This window comes from Manis pentadactyla, chromosome 5, assembly GCF_030020395.1.
Source record: "Manis pentadactyla isolate mManPen7 chromosome 5, mManPen7.hap1, whole genome shotgun sequence".
NCBI classification, from domain to species: domain Eukaryota; kingdom Metazoa; phylum Chordata; class Mammalia; order Pholidota; family Manidae; genus Manis; species Manis pentadactyla.
This window is the reverse complement of record NC_080023.1, coordinates 163,360,799-163,378,605: the sequence shown is the minus strand read 5'-3', so window position 1 is coordinate 163,378,605 and position 17,807 is coordinate 163,360,799. Positions and strand designations below refer to the sequence as shown.

Below are 17,807 nucleotides of genomic sequence, written 5' to 3'. Positions count from 1 at the left end.
CTTCCGGAAGCTGCTGAGTGCACCGGCTTCAGTCCCTGTGCCTCGAGTTCTGGCTTGGGAAGAAAGGGCCTAAGAAAAGTGTTTTGTTGGACCAAGGTGGGGCTTGGTAAGGACTCCCTTTCCTTCTCCTTGGCAGGTCTGTCCCAGGCACACTGTCTGGTCACCCTGAACCTTTGTCCCTGGGGGAGGGGCCTCAAGGGGGCGGCACTCACAGGAAAGTGGCTAGCCAGGAACTTCCAGTCTTGCTGTCCAAACTGCCTCACCAGGGTCCTCAGCTGCTCATCCTGCCAACAACAGAAAGAAAGGGGGTTCAGTCCCACAAGTGCAAAAAGCAGACATTTGTGTAAGAGACCTCTCCAAAAGGAACAGCCTCATTCACTCAGTCATAAAGTGAGCACTTACTATGTGCATGCCAGGTACTAAAGACATGCAACAGGCAGCAGCTCAGCTGCCCCAGCCTTGTGGGACTTAGGATTTAGAGGAGGACAGATGCTAATCAGAGGCTCCCACAAACAGAAGTAGAGCCACCTGTGCTGGGGGCTTGGAGAGGTATGTGGTGACTGCCTACTCAGGGAGACCAAGGTACATAGGCTCAAAGGAAGCCAAGTGTCTAGAGTGCAGGAAGCACGTGCAAGAGGATTCTGGGGGCAGGGGCCGGGGGGCAGCAGGGGACACACCACACGCAGGCTGGAAAGCCACTGATGCATTTGAACAGTGGGTGGCCACAGTCCAATGAGCATATTATGCAGTTCACTTGGGGAGCTGCAAGGAAAAGGGGCTGCAAGAGGGCAGAACGGACAGGAGGCAGTATAGGCACCCAGGTCAGAGATGACAGTGACTCAGCACTGGAGATAGGCAGACATGGCAGAATCCACTATCTATTAAAACAATCTCCTGAGAATGACTACTGATTTTGGCAGAGCAACACAAAAATCTCATCATTATGAGTGAAAGAAGTCAGCAAAAAGCACACACTGTCTGATTCCACGCATATGAAATTCTAGAAAATGTAAACTAAGCTATAGGGACCAAACATAGTTAGTGGGTGTGTGAGGTCAGGAGTCTAAGACAGTTCAACCAATTCAGAAACAGGTCTGACAGTCTCTATAAAACTTAACATACACCCATGCCACAACCCTACTCAAATGTCCTCCCTAGGGAAATGAAAACAATCCTCAAAAAGGATCACGTAAGAACCCTCCTAGCAGCTCCATCCACACTAGCCAGAAACTGGAAAGAGCCCAGTGCCCACTGACAAGTGAAGTACACTGTGGTATACCCATTCAGCAATAAAAATGAACAAATGATTGACTCATGCAGCATTTTGCTGAGCAAAGGGGGCCAGTGAAAAAATTGTACAGCCATATGAGTTCATTTACAGGCATTCAAGAACAGGCAAAACAAACCAAACCAGAGACCCATCAGTGATTGCCTGGAGCTGAGGAAGATGGGACAAAGTAATCAGGGGAAGTTTCAACATTTGCTGAAACTGTTAGGACTGTTGGCTTTTAAAAGGTGCATTTATTATTTACAAATTGTACTTCCATTAGGTTGACTGAAAAATAAAATCAATTCGTGGCTTTTTAAAATAACAAAGAGGTGACAGATTTGGCCAAACCTCCTAGTAGTTAAAAGGACAAGAAGCACAAGGAATCTACTCCAAAACTACTAGTTCTAATATCTGAATTCAGCAAAGTTGCAGGATACAAAATATGCAGAAATATGTGGCATTCCTATATACTAACAATGAACTAGCAGAAAGAGAAACCAGGAAAAACAATTCCATTCAGTTGCATCAAAAAGAATAAAATACCTAGGAATAAACCTAACCAAAGAAGTGAAAGACCTATACCCTGAAAACTACAAGACACTCATGAGAGAAATTAAAGAGACGAATAAATGGATACACATCCCGTGCTCATGGATAGGAAGAATTAATATCGTCAAAATGACCATCCTGCCTAAAGCAATCTACAGATTCATTGCAATTCCTATCAAAATACCAACAGCATTCTTCAACTAGAGAAAATCGTTCAAAAATTCATATGGAACCACAAAAGACCCCGAAGAGCCAAAGCAATCCTGAGAAGGAAGAATAAAGCTGGGGGGATTATGCTCCCCAACTTCAAGCTCTACTGCAAGGCCACCATAATCAAGACAATTTGGTACTGGCAGAAGAACAGACCCATAGACCAATGGAACAGACTAGAGAGCCCTGATATAAACCCAAGCATATATGGTCGATTAGTATATGATAAAGGAGCCATGGACATACAATGGGAAAATGACAGCCTCTGCAACAATTGGTGTTGCTAAACTGGACAGCTACATGCAAGAGAATGAAAGTGGACTACTGTCTAACACCACACACAAAAATAAACTCAAAATGAATCAAAGACCCGAGTGTAAGTCATGAAACCATAAAACTCTTAGAAGACAATATAGGCAAAAATATCCTGAAAATAAGCATGAACAACTTCTTCTGAACGCATCTCCTCGAGCAAGGGGAACAAAAGCAAAAATAGGAGTGCACAGGGAGGGCTGTGCAACACAGAGAAGATGGGTAGTGATTCTATAGCATCTTATTACACTGATGGACAGTGACTGTAACGGTATTTGTGGGGGGGACTTGGTGAAGGGGGGAGTTCAGTAAACATAATGTTCTTCATGTAATTGTAGATTAATGGCAACAAAATGAATTTTAAAAATTATGTATAAAAAAATCATCTACATGGAAAAAAAAGCAAAAATGAACTCATGGAACTACATCAAACTAAAAAGTTTTTGTACAGCAAAGGACACCATCAACAGAAAAAGTCATCCTCCAGTATGGGAGAATATATTTGTAAATGACATATCCAACAAGGGGTGAACATCCAAAACATATAAAGAACTCACACGCCTCAACACCCAAAAAGCAAAGAACCCGATAAAAAAATGGGCAGAGAACATGAAGAGACAGTTCTCCAAAGAAATTCAAATGGCCAACAGACACATGAAAAGATGCTCCACATTGCTAATCATCAGGGAAATGCAAATTAAAACCATAATGAGATATCACCACACACCAGTAAGGATGGCCAGCATCGAAAAGACTTAAGAACAAATGCTGGCAAGGATGCGGAGAAAGGGGAACCCTCCTACACTGCTGGTAGGAATGTAAGCTAGTTCAACGATTGTGGAAAGCAACATGGAGGTTCCTCAAAAAAACTAAAAATAGAAATACCATTTGACCCGGGAATCCCACTCCTTGGAATTTACCCAAATCATACAACTTCTCAGATAGATTCAAAGACACATGCACGCGTTGGTGGTATAGTGGTGAGCATAGCTGCCTTCCAAAGACACAGGCACCCCTATGTTTATCACAGCACTTTTTACAATATTAATAGCCAAGAAATGGAAGCAACCTAAGTGTCCATCAGTACATGGATAAAGAGGTGGTACACATACACAGTGGAATACTATTCAGCCATAACAAACAAATCCTACCATTTGCAACAACATGGATGGAGCTGGAGGATATTATGCTCAGTGAAATAAGCCAGGCAGAAAAAGACAAGCATCAAATGATTTCTTTCCCTCATTTGTGGAGTGTAACAATGAAGCAAAACTGAAGGAACAAAATAGCAGCAGACTCAGATACTACAAGAAGGGACTGTGGTTACCAAAGGGGAGGGATGTGGGAGGGCGGTGATTGAGGGGTATTATGTTTAGTACACATGGTGCGGGGGATCACGGGAATTAACAGTGTAGCACAGAGAAAGCAAATAATCAATCTGTGGCATCTTGCTGCACTGATGGACAGTGCCTGCACTGGGGTATGGGTGGGGACTTGATAATATGGGTAAATGTAGTAACCACATTGTTTTTTCATGTGAAACCTTCATAAGAGTGTATATCAATACCTTGAAAAAAAATAGAAAAAAAAAAAAGGACAAGAAGCACTCTAGTGTTCACCATGTAAGTGTAGAACATACCAGCTTCCAAGAGAAAAAACAGCAAACTGCTGGCCCACAGGTCTGAGTGACAGGTCACCCCCAAGTCCTCAATACTGAGTTCTCCCAGGGTGCTGAGAAGAGGCCTGGGGAGAACAAGAGGACCATCCGCTTCTTTCCCCAGTTCCTCCTCAACATACCGGTCAGGGCATCAGGCAGACACATCTCAGGCTGAGCTCCCATTCTGGACCCCCACCTGCCAGCACCCTCCCCCCACCCCCCAGATGAGTCAGTGTCCCTCACCTCCTCATGGGTCCACTTGACCTTGCACTTGCTGTCCCTCTGCTCTGGCACATCTGAATCTGTGTCCTGGTAGTGCAGCTCATCCAGCTCCTGACTGCAGGGAAAGCAAACTAAGGGTCAAGGACATCTCTCCACATGCTGCTGCATGGACAGGATGGAAGGATGAACAGGGAGTAGGCAGTGGCCAGTGACCTCTAGGGAAAGGTTTGGGGAGACAGGCTTTTACTCTGTTTTTAAAAATGTAGGTGCCTCCCCCTATGTTTATCGCAGCACTATTTACAATAGCCAAGATATGGAAGCAACCTAAGTGTCCATCAGTAGATGAATGGATAAAGAAGATGTGGTACATATACACAATGGAATATTACGTAGCCATAAGAAAAAAAACAAATCCTACCATTCGCAACAACATGGACGGAGCTAGAGGGTATTATGCTCAGTGAAATAAGCCAGGCGGAGAAAGACAAGTACCAAATGATTTCACTCATATGTGGAGTATAAGAACAAAAGAAAACTGAAGGAACAAAACAGCAGCAGAAGCACAGAACCCAAGAATGGATTAATAGTTACCAAAGGGAAAGGGACTGGGGAGGACAGGTGGGAAGGGAAGGATGAGGGCGGGAAGAAAAGAAAGGGGGCATTACAGTTAGCATGTATGGTGTTGGGGGGGCACGGGGAGGGCTGTGCAACACTGAGAAGACCGGTAGTAATTTTACAGCATCTTACTGTGTTGATGGACAGTGACTGTGAATGGGGATGTAGGGGGGACTTGGTGAAGGGGGGGAGCCTAGTAAACATAATGTCCTTCATGTAATTGTAGATTAATGATACCAAAATAAAATTAAAAAAATAAAATAAAATAAAATAAAAATGTAGGTGCCTCCACCCTCTTTTAATTATTTAAGCAAATGGCGCTATAGGCTATTTTTATTTTCTTCTGTATTTTTTAAATTTCTGTAACACTCTAATGATTTCATAAAGCCATGAGAAAAAAGGGGTTAAGATTTCACCAAGAATATTGTGATATTTAAAACCAGACACCCACTTAATATTTTCTATAACAAAACCTTTTAAATTTGCAGATATTTTGAGGATTAAAGCTGAACGTATTTGTACTCATCAGAAGCCATATATTAATACAAGTTATTTGGGAATAACACTGTACATCTATTATCTCATAACTGTCCACTTGTGCACGCCCCCTTCTCAATCCTTGCCTACACACAGGCACAGATAGCTTATGGAGAAAAAAATCAAAAGTACAAGCGGGTTTGAATTCTGGATGTTTTTAGTAATAGATCATTTTCCCAGTCGCTCCAAAAGTCTTATTTACTATTTACTAAGTTCAATATTTATGAAAATGGAGCTCATACTATCCACCTCCAGGGATGCCAGGTGCTCACCAAAGGTTCCTAGCTGCCCAACTCCACATGGTGGGACCTGCATCATGTCACCTATCAGGTACATCCCTAAGTCAGGCATTTTTAAGTGGGAAACACTTATACATCTCCACACAAGCAAGCCATCCACAGGCCTTGTACCAGAACAAGGAAGTGGACTTTCTGTCTACTTTCCTTTCTTCTTGTCCAGAACTCAGCATCTTCCCAGTTACTACTCAGCATCTTCCCAGTTACTATGCCCCCAAGGCACTTTGGAAATCCTCCAGTCTCAGAATTTAGACCCTTAGGCTACTATGGCCAAGGACATCAACACAGGTCAGCTCCACCACCACGTCAGTAGGGCCTTTGGGGGTCGGCACCACAGACCTTAGGAAATGTGTGCTCAGGAAATGACCAAATACACAAATGAACACAGAAGCAAAGCTACTACTCCCTATTAGTAAGAAATGCTAATTAATTTTATTAGTAGCAAAGGAACAGCAAGTGTCTAAACTTAGCAATACATTAAGGCACAGGAGCTGGAATTAATCTTTGTCTTGTCATTCCTGACACAGTCCATGGGGTCCTCCACCATCACAAAATGGGAGGCAAAAATTGCAGATACTAACAAAATGAAGCTGGCCAAAAATCAACCGTCCCGACCTCTTCCTGACAGAAACCACCTCCAGTTGTCAGGCACCCAGCTTCTAATAGAAACTCAGTAAATAAAAGTTCCTTCAAGGATGAAAATGTGTGAACCTGTGTTAACACTCTGATGCTCCAAGACTATTTAAACATAGACAGCAAATTCAGAAAGCTGGGAGAATTCTAGGATAACATATTTCTATCCCCAACATGGTGCAGACTGGTTCACATCACTCTCATTCAATAGATGTGAAAAATGAGGCTCACGGGGGTTGCCTCAGATACCCAGTCCACAAAACCAGGCTCCAAACCTTCACCTTCTCGTCCTCACCTCACTATCCCAGCAGAAAAAGCAGAAGCCAAGTCAGTGGTGGCAACCACGTGTAGGTTCAACACACCCTTCATGTGCTCTCTAGTGTTCTGGGCTTTGCTCCAGGTGGGGTGAGTCAGAAGCTGAGCGGGAAGTGGAGCACTGATGCAGCAGGGAGTTACAGTGAACGAAGAACCGACCTGTTGTACACGGGGTGCAGGGTGCAACCGTCCCTCACATATGGCAGGATTCTTCCACTTGACCCCAGGGGAGAAGTGGCAGAGGACCTGAGAGTTTTCTAGGGACTCTGTCGTGGCCTGGAGTAACATTTCCTGAGCCAAAAATCAGACGGGCTGACAAGTGCCGTAACAGAAAACATCCCCTGGGAATGTAGGTGCCCTGGGAAATTGCAGCCTGTGGAAGACAGAACCTGAGCCAGGCACCCCAACCATTGCCCAGGGCGCTTCCTGGAGAGGAACTCTAAGGAAAACCAGCAATGAGTGGTGCCCTAGTCAAACACCGCCTGAAGATAGGTTAAAGGTTATCTGGGCTGCATGAGTCCCCGGGGAGAACAGGGCCTCAGGACCCCACTGTCCTCCCCAACTCCCAGACTGACTGAAAAGCCCCGAACTCAAGACACCATGTGCACAGTTTTAAGACAGACCTAAAGCCCAGAGTAATGGTTCCAGGTTCCACTCTACCACTTACTCTCTGGGGTAAGTAAAATGGAGACTGCAGTTCCGGCCTCGGCCCCAGGGACTGCTGACAGAGGGGTCTGTGACACCCATCAGCCTCTCTTCCTCCTCACCTTCAACCCCGCTGTCCAGAACTCACGTGGATCAGGACAGGCCTCTGAAACTAAACCGAGCGAGGGCTGGGACAAAAGAGCCTCCTGCCCCCGCACACTTCTCAGGCCGGGGGCGAGGGCGTGGGGTACCGTGTTTCCCCAGTGTTCACAAATGCCCACCAGCAAAACTGAACCCAAACGGGCTTGATCGACAAGTGTCTTCCAGGCCGCTCGCTGGGACTAGGAGAATCACGTTCCCTCTCCAGGGGTCGCCTCCCTCCCTGGTAGAGGCCCTTCCAGCTGACACCGCCTTCCCACCCCCACCCCGCAATTAGGCGGGAGGCAAAAATGACATCAAGCAGGGCTTGGCGCGGGTCCCAGGAGACCCGCCCGCCCCAGCACCGAGGCCCGGCAGGCCCGGGAAGGGAAGCGAGGGACGCCCCAGCGGCCCCCGGCTCCGTGCGCGCCCTGCCCCGGGAGACCCACGAAGCGGCGACTCCCGCAGAACCAACACCCAGCCCCCGCCTCGCTCCGAGGGGTCCGGGTGCGGTGGAGGGGGATGGGACTTGGGAAGGCGGGAGGGGAAAGGCCCTTGGCGCCCAGCTGCGCTTACCCGCGCGTCCGCCGAGACATCCCCCCGGCCCGGGCCGCGGCGCGCTCGCCCGCCCGCCGGCTGAGCCCGGAGCGGCAGCCGGGCCGGGGTCAGGGCGCAGGTGCTCGGGCCGCTCCGGGCCCCGGGGCCGCTCCGGGAGGAGTCGGCGCGTCGCAGCGCCCGCCGCAGCCCGTAGAGAGCTCCGCCGCGGCCGGCGCGCGCAGAGGCACTTTTCTATCTCCCGCCAAGCGCGTCGGCGCCGCCCGGGCCTGGCGCGCGGGCTCGGGGGCGGACCCTGCGGGCGGCTGGGGGCAGGGCCGAGGGCGGGGCGGGCCTGCGGGCGGGGGCCGCCCGAGAGCCTGAAGCCGGAGGGCAGGGAGCGCCGGAGGTGGAGGGGTGTCCTGCGAGACGCGGCTCGGAACGGGCCACCGGTGACTGGGGCCCGGCCCAGGACTAGCCCGTAGGGCGTAGACTGAGGAAAGAACATGAGACGCAAGTGTGGGAGAGTCAGGTCAGGGAAACCCCCGCGCCTTCCAAGCTGCCGCACCCTAAAGCGGCCCCCTCACCCTTACTTAGACCAGACCTGCGACTTGGAACCGTCTCGTTGTTTCTTTTCAGCCTCAAATTCAATGATTTGAGTGAGCTTCCGAAAATGTAAACTTAAACTTAGCTCTTCAGAATTTAAAATTTATCACCTCTCCCTCAGGGTAGGATACTCGATAATGAGATTCACATATTCTGCCAGATCACCACCCTGCCCTTAGCCCAAGGAAACTTCCTAGCCTCCTGGCTTGGGCCACGAACACTCCCTGCCCCTCCCACCTGACTAATCCTAGTTATCTTTGGGATTCACTGCGCACTGTTGGCTCGGTGACTTGGGTGTTTCTCCCTTTGAAATATTGGCATGCTGAGGTCCACGTGACTCGAGTCACTGCAGTTTCCCCAGGGACTACAATTCCACTGCTAAGTTGAATTCACTTCACAATTTTTTTCTAAAGAAACTCCTGGAGGCTTAGCAAGGATTTTAGGGTTTAAGTTGGCATTTACCTAGTTACCTCCCTGGTGTCACGCCACACTGGGCTCCCTGGGCAGAGTGCTGAGACAAAAGTAACTTTGCGAGGAGAGCCTGGGAAGACCTGGCTAGACCCCAGTGTCTTGGTTCCTGCTTATGCCTCAGATCCCTTTTCCAGAAACTGCTGGCCACCTGGGAATAGTCCACCCAGTTGCTGCAAACTTCATTTACTACATCAGAAGGAACTCTGACATCTTAAGTACTAGAAACTTCCACAACAATTAGTTCAGGGGTTCCACCACCTACTTCCCTCATAGTTATTCACACAGACATCCTTCATCACTAGAGCATATTGTACAGTCTCTGGACTTCTTCGGGTTCAATTCCCAGCTCCATCATTTACTAGTTGTATGATCTCAAGAAAATTACTTAACTGTTCTATGCCTCACTTTTCTCATCTGTAAAAATTAGCTTTATCAGGAGCCATGGACATACAATGGGGAAATGACAGCCTCTTCAACAGCTGGTGTTGGCAAAACTGGACAGCCACATGTAAGAGAATGAAACTGGATCATTGTCTAACCCCATACACAAAAGTAAATTCAAAGTGGATCAAAGACCTGAATGTAAATCATGAAACCATAAAACTCTTAGAAAAAAACATAGGCAAAAATCTCTTGGACATAAACATGAGCAACTTCTTCATGAACATATCTCCCCGGGCAAGGGAAACAAAAGCAAAAATGAACAAGTGGGATTATATCAAGCTGAAAAGCTTCTGTACAGCAAAGGACACCATCAACAGAACAAAAAGGTATCCTACAGTATGGGAAAATATATTCATAAATGACAGATCCGATAAATGGTTGACATCCAAAATATATAAAGAGCTCACGTACCTCAACAAACAAAAAGCGAACAATCCAATCAAAAAATGGGCAGAGGAGCTGAACAGACAGTTCTCCAAAAAAGAAATTCAGATGGCCAACAGACACATGAAAAGATGCTCCACATCGCTAGTCATCAGAGAAATGCAAATTAAAACCACAATGAGATATCAACTCACACCAGTAAGGATCGCCACCATCCAAAAGACAAACAACAACACATGTTGGCAAGGTTGTGGAGAAAGGGGAACCCTCCTACACTGCTGGTGGGAATGTAAATTAGTTAAACCATTGTGGAAAGCAGTATGGAGGTTCCTCAAAATGCTCAAAATAGAAATACCATTTGACCCAGGAATCCCACTTTTAGGAATTTACCCTAAGAATGCAGGAGTCCAGTTTTAAAAAGACAGATGCACCCCTATGTTTATCACAGCACTATTTACAATAGCCAAGAAATGGAAGCAACCTAAGTGTCCATCAGTAGATGAATGAATAAAGAAGATGTGGTACATATACACAATGGAATATTACTCAGCCATAAGAAGAAAACAAATCCTACCATTTGCAACAACATGGATGGAGCTAGAGGGTATTATGCTCAGTGAAATAAGCTAGGCGGAGAAAGACAAGTACCAAATGATTTCACTCATATCTGGAGTATAAGAACAAAGGAAAAACGGAAGGAACAAAACAGCAGCAGAATCACAGAACCCAAGAAAGGACTAACAGTTACCAAAGGGAAAGGGACTGGGGAGGATGTGTGGGAAGGGAGGGATAAGTGGGGGGAAGAAGAAAGGGGGCCTTACGATTAGCATGTATAATGTGGGGGGGTCACGGGGAGGACTGTGCAACACAGAGAAGACAAGTAGTGATTTTACAGCATCTTACTACACTGATGGACAGTGACTAATGGGGTATGTGGGGGGGACTTGGTGAAGGGGGGAGTCTAGTAAACATAATGTTCCTCATGTAATTGTAGATTAATGATACCAAGATAAAAAAATTTTTTAATTACAAAAAAACCTTTATAAAAAATGTAGATGGCTTTTACTATATGCCAGCCACTGCTCTGTATACTTCATAAATTTTAATACATTTAATCCTCCTAACAACCCTAGGAGATAGTATTAGGGGATTACTGAGGGAATTACTGGGGAAACTGAGACACAAGCTTCCCCTGGGTCACACGGCTAATAAATGGCAAACACAGATTCAAACCTGGGCTGTCCAGTTTTAGGATCTGTATTCTTAATCACTACACTGGTACCTACGTTTTAGGGTGATTGTAGGATTAAATAAGTTAATATGTATAAACCACTGAGAACAATCCTTATAAGTACTACATTGTTTATATATATTATTGTTACGATTCTTCAGCTGTCCTCATGCTTCTCTGAGTTCCAGGAAGCTACTTTGCACTCAGCACACACTCACACATAGATTATTAATCCCATTTCAGGAAAGAGACAGAACCTGGCAGCTTGAGCAAGGTGTTAAGGCAGGAAAATCGAAAATGAGCGGCGTATAGCCCCCTATAAAGGACTCAGTTAACCAGTTAAAACTAGAAAGCCAGAAAAGACTCAGAAAGTTAATCAGTTAAAGCTCAAAAGGTCAAGGGCAACTTGGCCTTGAATGTTTGAATATTCCCCAGATAAAAAGTATTTGAGCACGGCCCTTGTCTTCATTGTGTCAATTAGGTCATTGTAAGATTTACTCTAGCCTGCTTAAAGGCCCACCTATATACAGCTTAATAAAGACAGGGGGATCCCACCTTAAAGCCAAAATTGCATTTTGAAAAAAAAACAAAACAGGAAGTTCAAGAAGAAAGATTCTTAACATACTCTTTAGCAAACAAATTAACTCTGCCCACCTTGGGAGGGGACCAGAGCAGTACATTTCTTGTGTTAAGGTAATACCTAGAGGACTGATAAGAAACTTAATGTCTCATCAAAGATACTTGAGGCCACTTAACAAGTCCACACCCCTAGCCCTTTGTCATATACCTGAAAAATCCTAGGGGGATCCCCCAACCTTTCAGTGCGCTCCTCTCTCTGAGGTCGCCCACACTTTCTAAGTGTGTAACCTTTTAATCTTAAACTCTTTCTCTTCAACCTTTCTGGGCGCTCCTCTCTCTCTGAGGTCGCCTGCATTTTCTCTCTAAGTAACTTTCAATAAAACTTTCACTCCGCTTCACTACTGTGTCTCTGCCCTTCAATTATTTGTTGCAGCAGGGACAAGAACTGAGGAAAATATACAACACCTCTCCCCCAACAAAGGTACCTGCCCAAGGCAAGAAATGGAGCACCTGGAAAGTCCACCTGGAACCTGGAACTGGGAGCCAGTTGACCAATACACTAGAGCCTAAAAAGTCTAGAGTCAGTGTTGTGAGTCGTGGAACAAGGAGATCATAAAGACAAGTGGAACCTGGTAATCTCCATGAGTATGTCTTCTGCAGCTGTCATCATACCCCTGGAAAGAGGACTAAATGTCTTGGGAGTAGCCCCACTTAGGAGTGGTCCCTGGGCCCAGGACTGACAACATACAGACTGCACTCTACTGGCAAACTTCCTGGACATGCCCTCCAGACAGGAAAGCTCCAGTCATTGGGTCATTCCACAATCTGCCCCAGTCCAGGCTTGACACCCAGACTTCAGGAATACAGATTCAAATCTACTTATTCAATGCTCAGGGTCCAGCTCCAGGGTGATTCATACCAACTAAATGATCAATAGTGAGACAGGGACTGTGGGTGTAGTCAGAGTAGGGTGAGGACCTCAGGAAAAAGCAAGGCAAGATATTTGCAGTCAGAGCAATGTAACTGCATGCAAGGAAACCCCCTACTAAAACTCTGTGTAAACATTCAGGTCTAAAGTCATTCTTCAGTGAGATCAGTTAATATTCCCAGATAAAAAAGAGTAGCACATGTTTTTATTATGCTAATAATTTATAATCATGTGTGGGATTCACTTTAGCATGGTAAAAGGCCCAAGCCTATGTGCTGTCTTCCCTCCTTCAAGATCTGATGAGGTGATTTTGCAAACTGGGCAGCTAATTTAGCATGCAGGCCCAGCCATAACACAGCAAAAGGCAAGAATTCCACCTTAAAGATCAGATAGCATTTTAATACCCAAGAAGTTAAGACGTTAGAAATTCTACCTTGAGTGTTTGTGAAGCTCATTCTTTGGCTTCGTGAACAAGAACCCGGGCATCAATAGGATCACATGGCCTTTCTGCCTGGTGTCTTTCCCTCTACCTGCTGAGCACCTTCCTTAACATCCCTTCTCTTCCTACCATTCTTCCTCCACCCACAATTTCATTGTTCTCTCAAGAGCAGACAGTCCCACTTTCACACTTTTAGCTTCAAATCTTTACTATGTTTGGCTCCTAGCAGGTACTCACAGAATGAGTTTTACAAATTTTTTTTAACTCAATTAATGAAATGTTATAAAGTTTACATTTGGGCTGCAGAGTTAGGAAGGCACAGACCAGAACTGAGAGGACTTGGAATGCTAGTTTGAATTGTATCTTGGAAGATAGGGGATATCAGAGGAGATTTTGAAACAAAGGAATGTTTTTCAGATACATTCTGCCCAAGGGCATCAGTGCAGAGAACCGAGTCATAGCAGCAGGTAAGTGGCCATAGGTATGAGAGGCCAAAGGCCCAGGACTGGATATGGGACACGTTCTACAGTAGGGTAGATCCCAACACAGGAAAGCAGTTCAATTACCCAATTCAAGGAATCAAATGTCTACAGAGAAATTTACACCCACTTCTCAAAAGATTTACAATTTATAAATAACTGTGTAAAGCACCTATCTTTGAGTTCCAGGAAAGGACCAGCAACATATTCAGGTCAGAAAATAGCAATAGCTGGATTTTACTGGGGAAGTCACCATATGCCAGGTACCAGACTAAGACCTTTACATTCACTTTGCATGTAATCCTCATTACCTTGTGAGGCAGGTACTGATAAAGTCCCCATTTTAAAGATAAGAAAACCGAGGCACAAAGATGTTAAGCTGCTGTAGCAGCTGGTAGCTTGAAGCAAAGCACCCATAATATGCCATGTAAATTTGAAGAGTACTGTTTGTGAAAATATGCCAATGATTAAGGTTGGGCTGCAACCTGGGGCAGTCAGTCATCATGAGACAATCCAACCGTCCATACACTCAAGGCTCATCGGCTAATAGGACAGACAAGTAAACAGAAAATTAGATCTATAAGGGTGAAGATAAACTGCAGGGGCTGTGATTGAAGGCTCTTCAGAGCTGGCTGATTTAGGAAATTACAAGGTGGCCAATGTGGAGAACGGTTTTTCAGGAAGAGGGAACATCCAGGGTCTGTCAGGGAGAAGTATTAGGGAGTACTTGGGGATTAGTCAGAGTTGAAGTCATTCCTGACCCTTCTCTCACATCACTTATCTGATCCATCTACAAATCCTACCGGCTCTACCCTCAGACTATGTCTACTGCCAAAAGTGATGCCGGGTTTCTTGTTCACGAAGCCAAAGAATGAGCTTCACAAACACTCAAGGTAGAAGAGCAAGGTACAGGCTTTTATTTAGAGATAAAGTGAAAGGACAGAGCTGCTGGATCACGCCAGGAGGGGACAAGACAGTCCATAGTGGTGAGTTGTCTAGGGGTTTTATAGGCAGTTGAGGATTTGGGGGAAAGTGAAAAAAAAGGCTTAGGGGTATGGACTTAAGTGGTCCCTGAATATTTAGAATTAAGTTAACACAAGCAACTTCCTGCTCTGATGATTTCTCCCTGAGATACCAGCATCTTGATATGGGAACATATCAAAGGTGGCTGGCTGCCTACCCAGCCCCCAAGGTGGGCTGAGGTATTGTTTGCTAAAGAGTAAGTTGAGAATTTCTAACTTCTTGGGTATTAAAATGCTATCTTATCTTTAAAGTGGAATCCTTCTTGCCTTTTTACTATGTTGTTTATGCCTGGGCTTACCTGCTAAATTAGTTGCTCAGTTTGCAAAATCACCTCATCAGATCTGGACAAGGAAAGACAGCACATAGGCCTGGACCTTTTAACATGCTGAAGTGAATTTTACACATGATTATAAATGATTAGCATAATAAAACGTGCTACTCTTCTTTATCTGGGGAATATTAACTGATCTCACTTAAGAATGACTCTATAGCTTTATGTTTAACACAGTTTGGGCAGGTAAGGGGTTTCTTTGCATGCAGTTACATTGCTCTGACTGCAACTATCCTGCCTTGCTTTTTCCTGAGGCTCTCACCGTACTCTGACTACACCCACGGTCCCTGTCTCAACCAGGATCCTGGGCGGCTTTACGCACACATGTCCAGTCCACACCCGACCTCTACTCTGGGCCTTCTGGGGCGCCAGCTTTCTTAAACACTTCTTTTTTTGTAATATGGCCACCTACAATTCAACAATCAAGCATGGAAGGGTTAGGAGTTTAGGCACAAAGGCAAGGAGAGAACTGCCAGTGAACACCAAGGCCTTAGTAAAGGCGGGTAGAATTCACCTGCAGAGCCCAGCCGGCTTCAGGCGGCTCCTGGCGGTATCATCGCCCCTTTGTGAATAAAGAGTGCTTATATCAGGCCTTGGAGTCAACCCTAGCACCCTGTCGCCACCGCAGAGGACAGAGGCGAGTAATGTGACCTGCTTGGGGGCGCCCGTGAAGCAAATCGAGGCGGAAGTCTCCAGGCCGTCTGACCACCACACACTTCCAGTGCCGGTCTCCCGCCGAGCCAGCCGCGAAAGGCATCGCGGGAGTCGCACCGCCTGACGTCACTACGGGCCGCCTGCGCTCTGGTAAGCTTGGAGTTCCGCTGCTGCGCACGGTGTCTCCACATTGTTGTCCCGCGCCCCGTCGCCGCCTCACTCACCTGGCAGCCCCGCGCCCCCGGCGTTCTGTCGCTAGGACGCCTCCCTGAGGCCCGCACTTTTGGGTCGTGGGGAGGACTTATGAAAGAAAGGCCCAGGGCGTGAGGGAGCAGGGCTGGTTCATCTCTGGCCTCCAACATTATGGCTGTGTTGGGAGATCAGTTAGTAGCTGCCCAGGCTCAGTGCCTGTTTGACCGTCTTTTGCCCCAGCTTTCATTGAAACCCTCGGTCAGCCCCGGACAAGCTTCTAAAACTGCAGACTTCCCTCATGAAATTTTTCACTGTTGGGGAGGAAGAATTTTCCTCTACCTATTGAGGTTCTTCTAGCTGGTATAAGAATGAGGTTGACATGAGACAGATTAACAGAAAAGTAAGTACGGGGAATCCACAGACGTGAGATTCCAAAGAGAAAGTGAGTGAGGTATATAGGTCATCCTGAACTAAGAGAAGGGTAGGGGTGGGGGACTTAAAAGGAGGCAATTCACAGGAATATGAAAGAGTAAATGTTTGGTAAACAAATGTTTGCTGGGCCACTCAGAAACAATGGAACATAGGAATTGTAACAGACTTTTCCACAGTCCTTCCCGTCTACCACCCCTAGGTTATATTATAATGAATCTATGGTGATAGCTCTTTCTGGAGCAAGTCCTCAACCTAAATTCTTTTCATGCTGTTGGTGGGGAGGTCAGAGTTTCTTCCTGAGTCTTTTGGGACTTGTTTTCAGCTCTGAAATAATCTGCATACCAAAGGGCACATCTAGGGTTGTCGGACTCTTGGCCCCTACAGCACTATTCAACTCTTAAAAGGTTACTCTCCCAGGTTAGATTGTGAGCTGCAGGAGCTCAGCCCTAGAATGAAACATTAGTAGTTTCATGTTAAAATTTGGTATAAGCAAGTTTATACTTTTTAGAATATATGTTTCTGTCTTGCCAAGGCAGCAGAAGAAATTGGTGTTATTGGTTGCAGAAAGGGGAGCTGAATGGCTGAAGAGGGTGAAAATTCTTAACACCCTTCATTGCTGTGCTCAGGTATTATTACCTAGTTAAATTTCATTAAAGCATATGTAGCATGCTAGGACCTTTTAGGGGACAGAGTTTGTAAACCTCTTATATTTGGTTTTATAAATAGGAAGTGATTTAGCAAAAGCAACACAGATCTGTAAGATTCCACAAATTTCACTCTTGGGGAGATGTTTTGTCATGACACACATTTCCCTTTCTGATGTTATCTCATTATTTTGATACTAAAGTTTCTCTGATTAGACGTGCCTGTGTTAGGCAGGAAAATAGATATGAGCAGGGTGGAAAGAGAATATGGTCAGTAAAGCCCCCTGGAAAGGACTCAATTATCCAGTTAAAACGAAAGCCAGAAAAGATTCAGAGTTAATCAGTTAAGCTCAAAAGGTCAGGAGCAACTTGGCCTTGAATGTTTGAATATTCCTCAGATGAAAAGTATTTTGAGCACAGCCCTTGTCTCCATTGTGTCAATTAGATCATGTGATTGTGAGATTTACTCTAGCCTGCTAAAAGGCTCACCTATAAACAGCATAATAAAGACAGGAAGACCTCACCTTAAAGCCAGAATTGCATTTTTAAAAAATCCAGGAAGTTAAGAAGTAAGATTCTTAACATACCGTTTAGCAAACGAATACCTTGGTCCACCCTGCCAGGCAGGCCAAATGATCTTAAATTGATATGCCCCCAGACCAAACAGCTGCTATTCTGGGAAGAAATCAGCAGTAAATTTAGCTTAATTTTGCAAAATTACCTGGAAAACTAATCAAAAGAAAGATGTGATGACTCATCAAGGATGAACCTTCCGGACCACTTAACAAGTCCACACCCCTAGCCTTTTGAAAATCTTCAACTGCCTATGAAATCCCAGACCCTAAAACCTTAGGGGCGCCTCTTCTCTGAGGTAGCTTGCACTCGCCCTTCTCTGAGTGTGCATGCACCTTTTTGCTTTAAAATTCCCACTCAGCAACGTTTTGTCTCTGCTTTTCCAATGGTGTCTTTATTACTTTGCTTTTTCTTGGTGGGACAGGCCTGCGCCTTCCAAAGCACATTCTCGAGCTCGGCGTGTG

General features: G+C 45.7%; 1 protein-coding gene across 3 annotated transcripts in view; it reads right to left on the bottom strand.

The window, feature by feature from the left end:
• Nucleotides 1–15,708, bottom strand: part of MYBL2 (MYB proto-oncogene like 2) — a 35,236-nt gene extending 19,528 nt beyond the window's left edge. For 2 of the 3 annotated variants that reach the window (XM_057503009.1, XM_057503010.1), the window contains exons 1-3: nucleotides 15,500–15,708; nucleotides 4,242–4,335; nucleotides 213–284 (exon numbers count right to left, since the gene is read on the bottom strand). In XM_057503009.1, the coding sequence (XP_057358992.1) occupies nucleotides 213–284; nucleotides 4,242–4,335; nucleotides 15,500–15,693 (360 nt within the window). In that variant the 5' untranslated portion in view covers nucleotides 15,694–15,708. Of the gene's footprint in view, nucleotides 1–212; nucleotides 285–4,241; nucleotides 4,336–7,975; nucleotides 8,146–15,499 lie in introns of those variants that run through there. The other variant, XM_036902225.2, reaches the window with a different exon arrangement.
• Nucleotides 15,709–17,807: the final 2,099 nt, after the last annotated feature.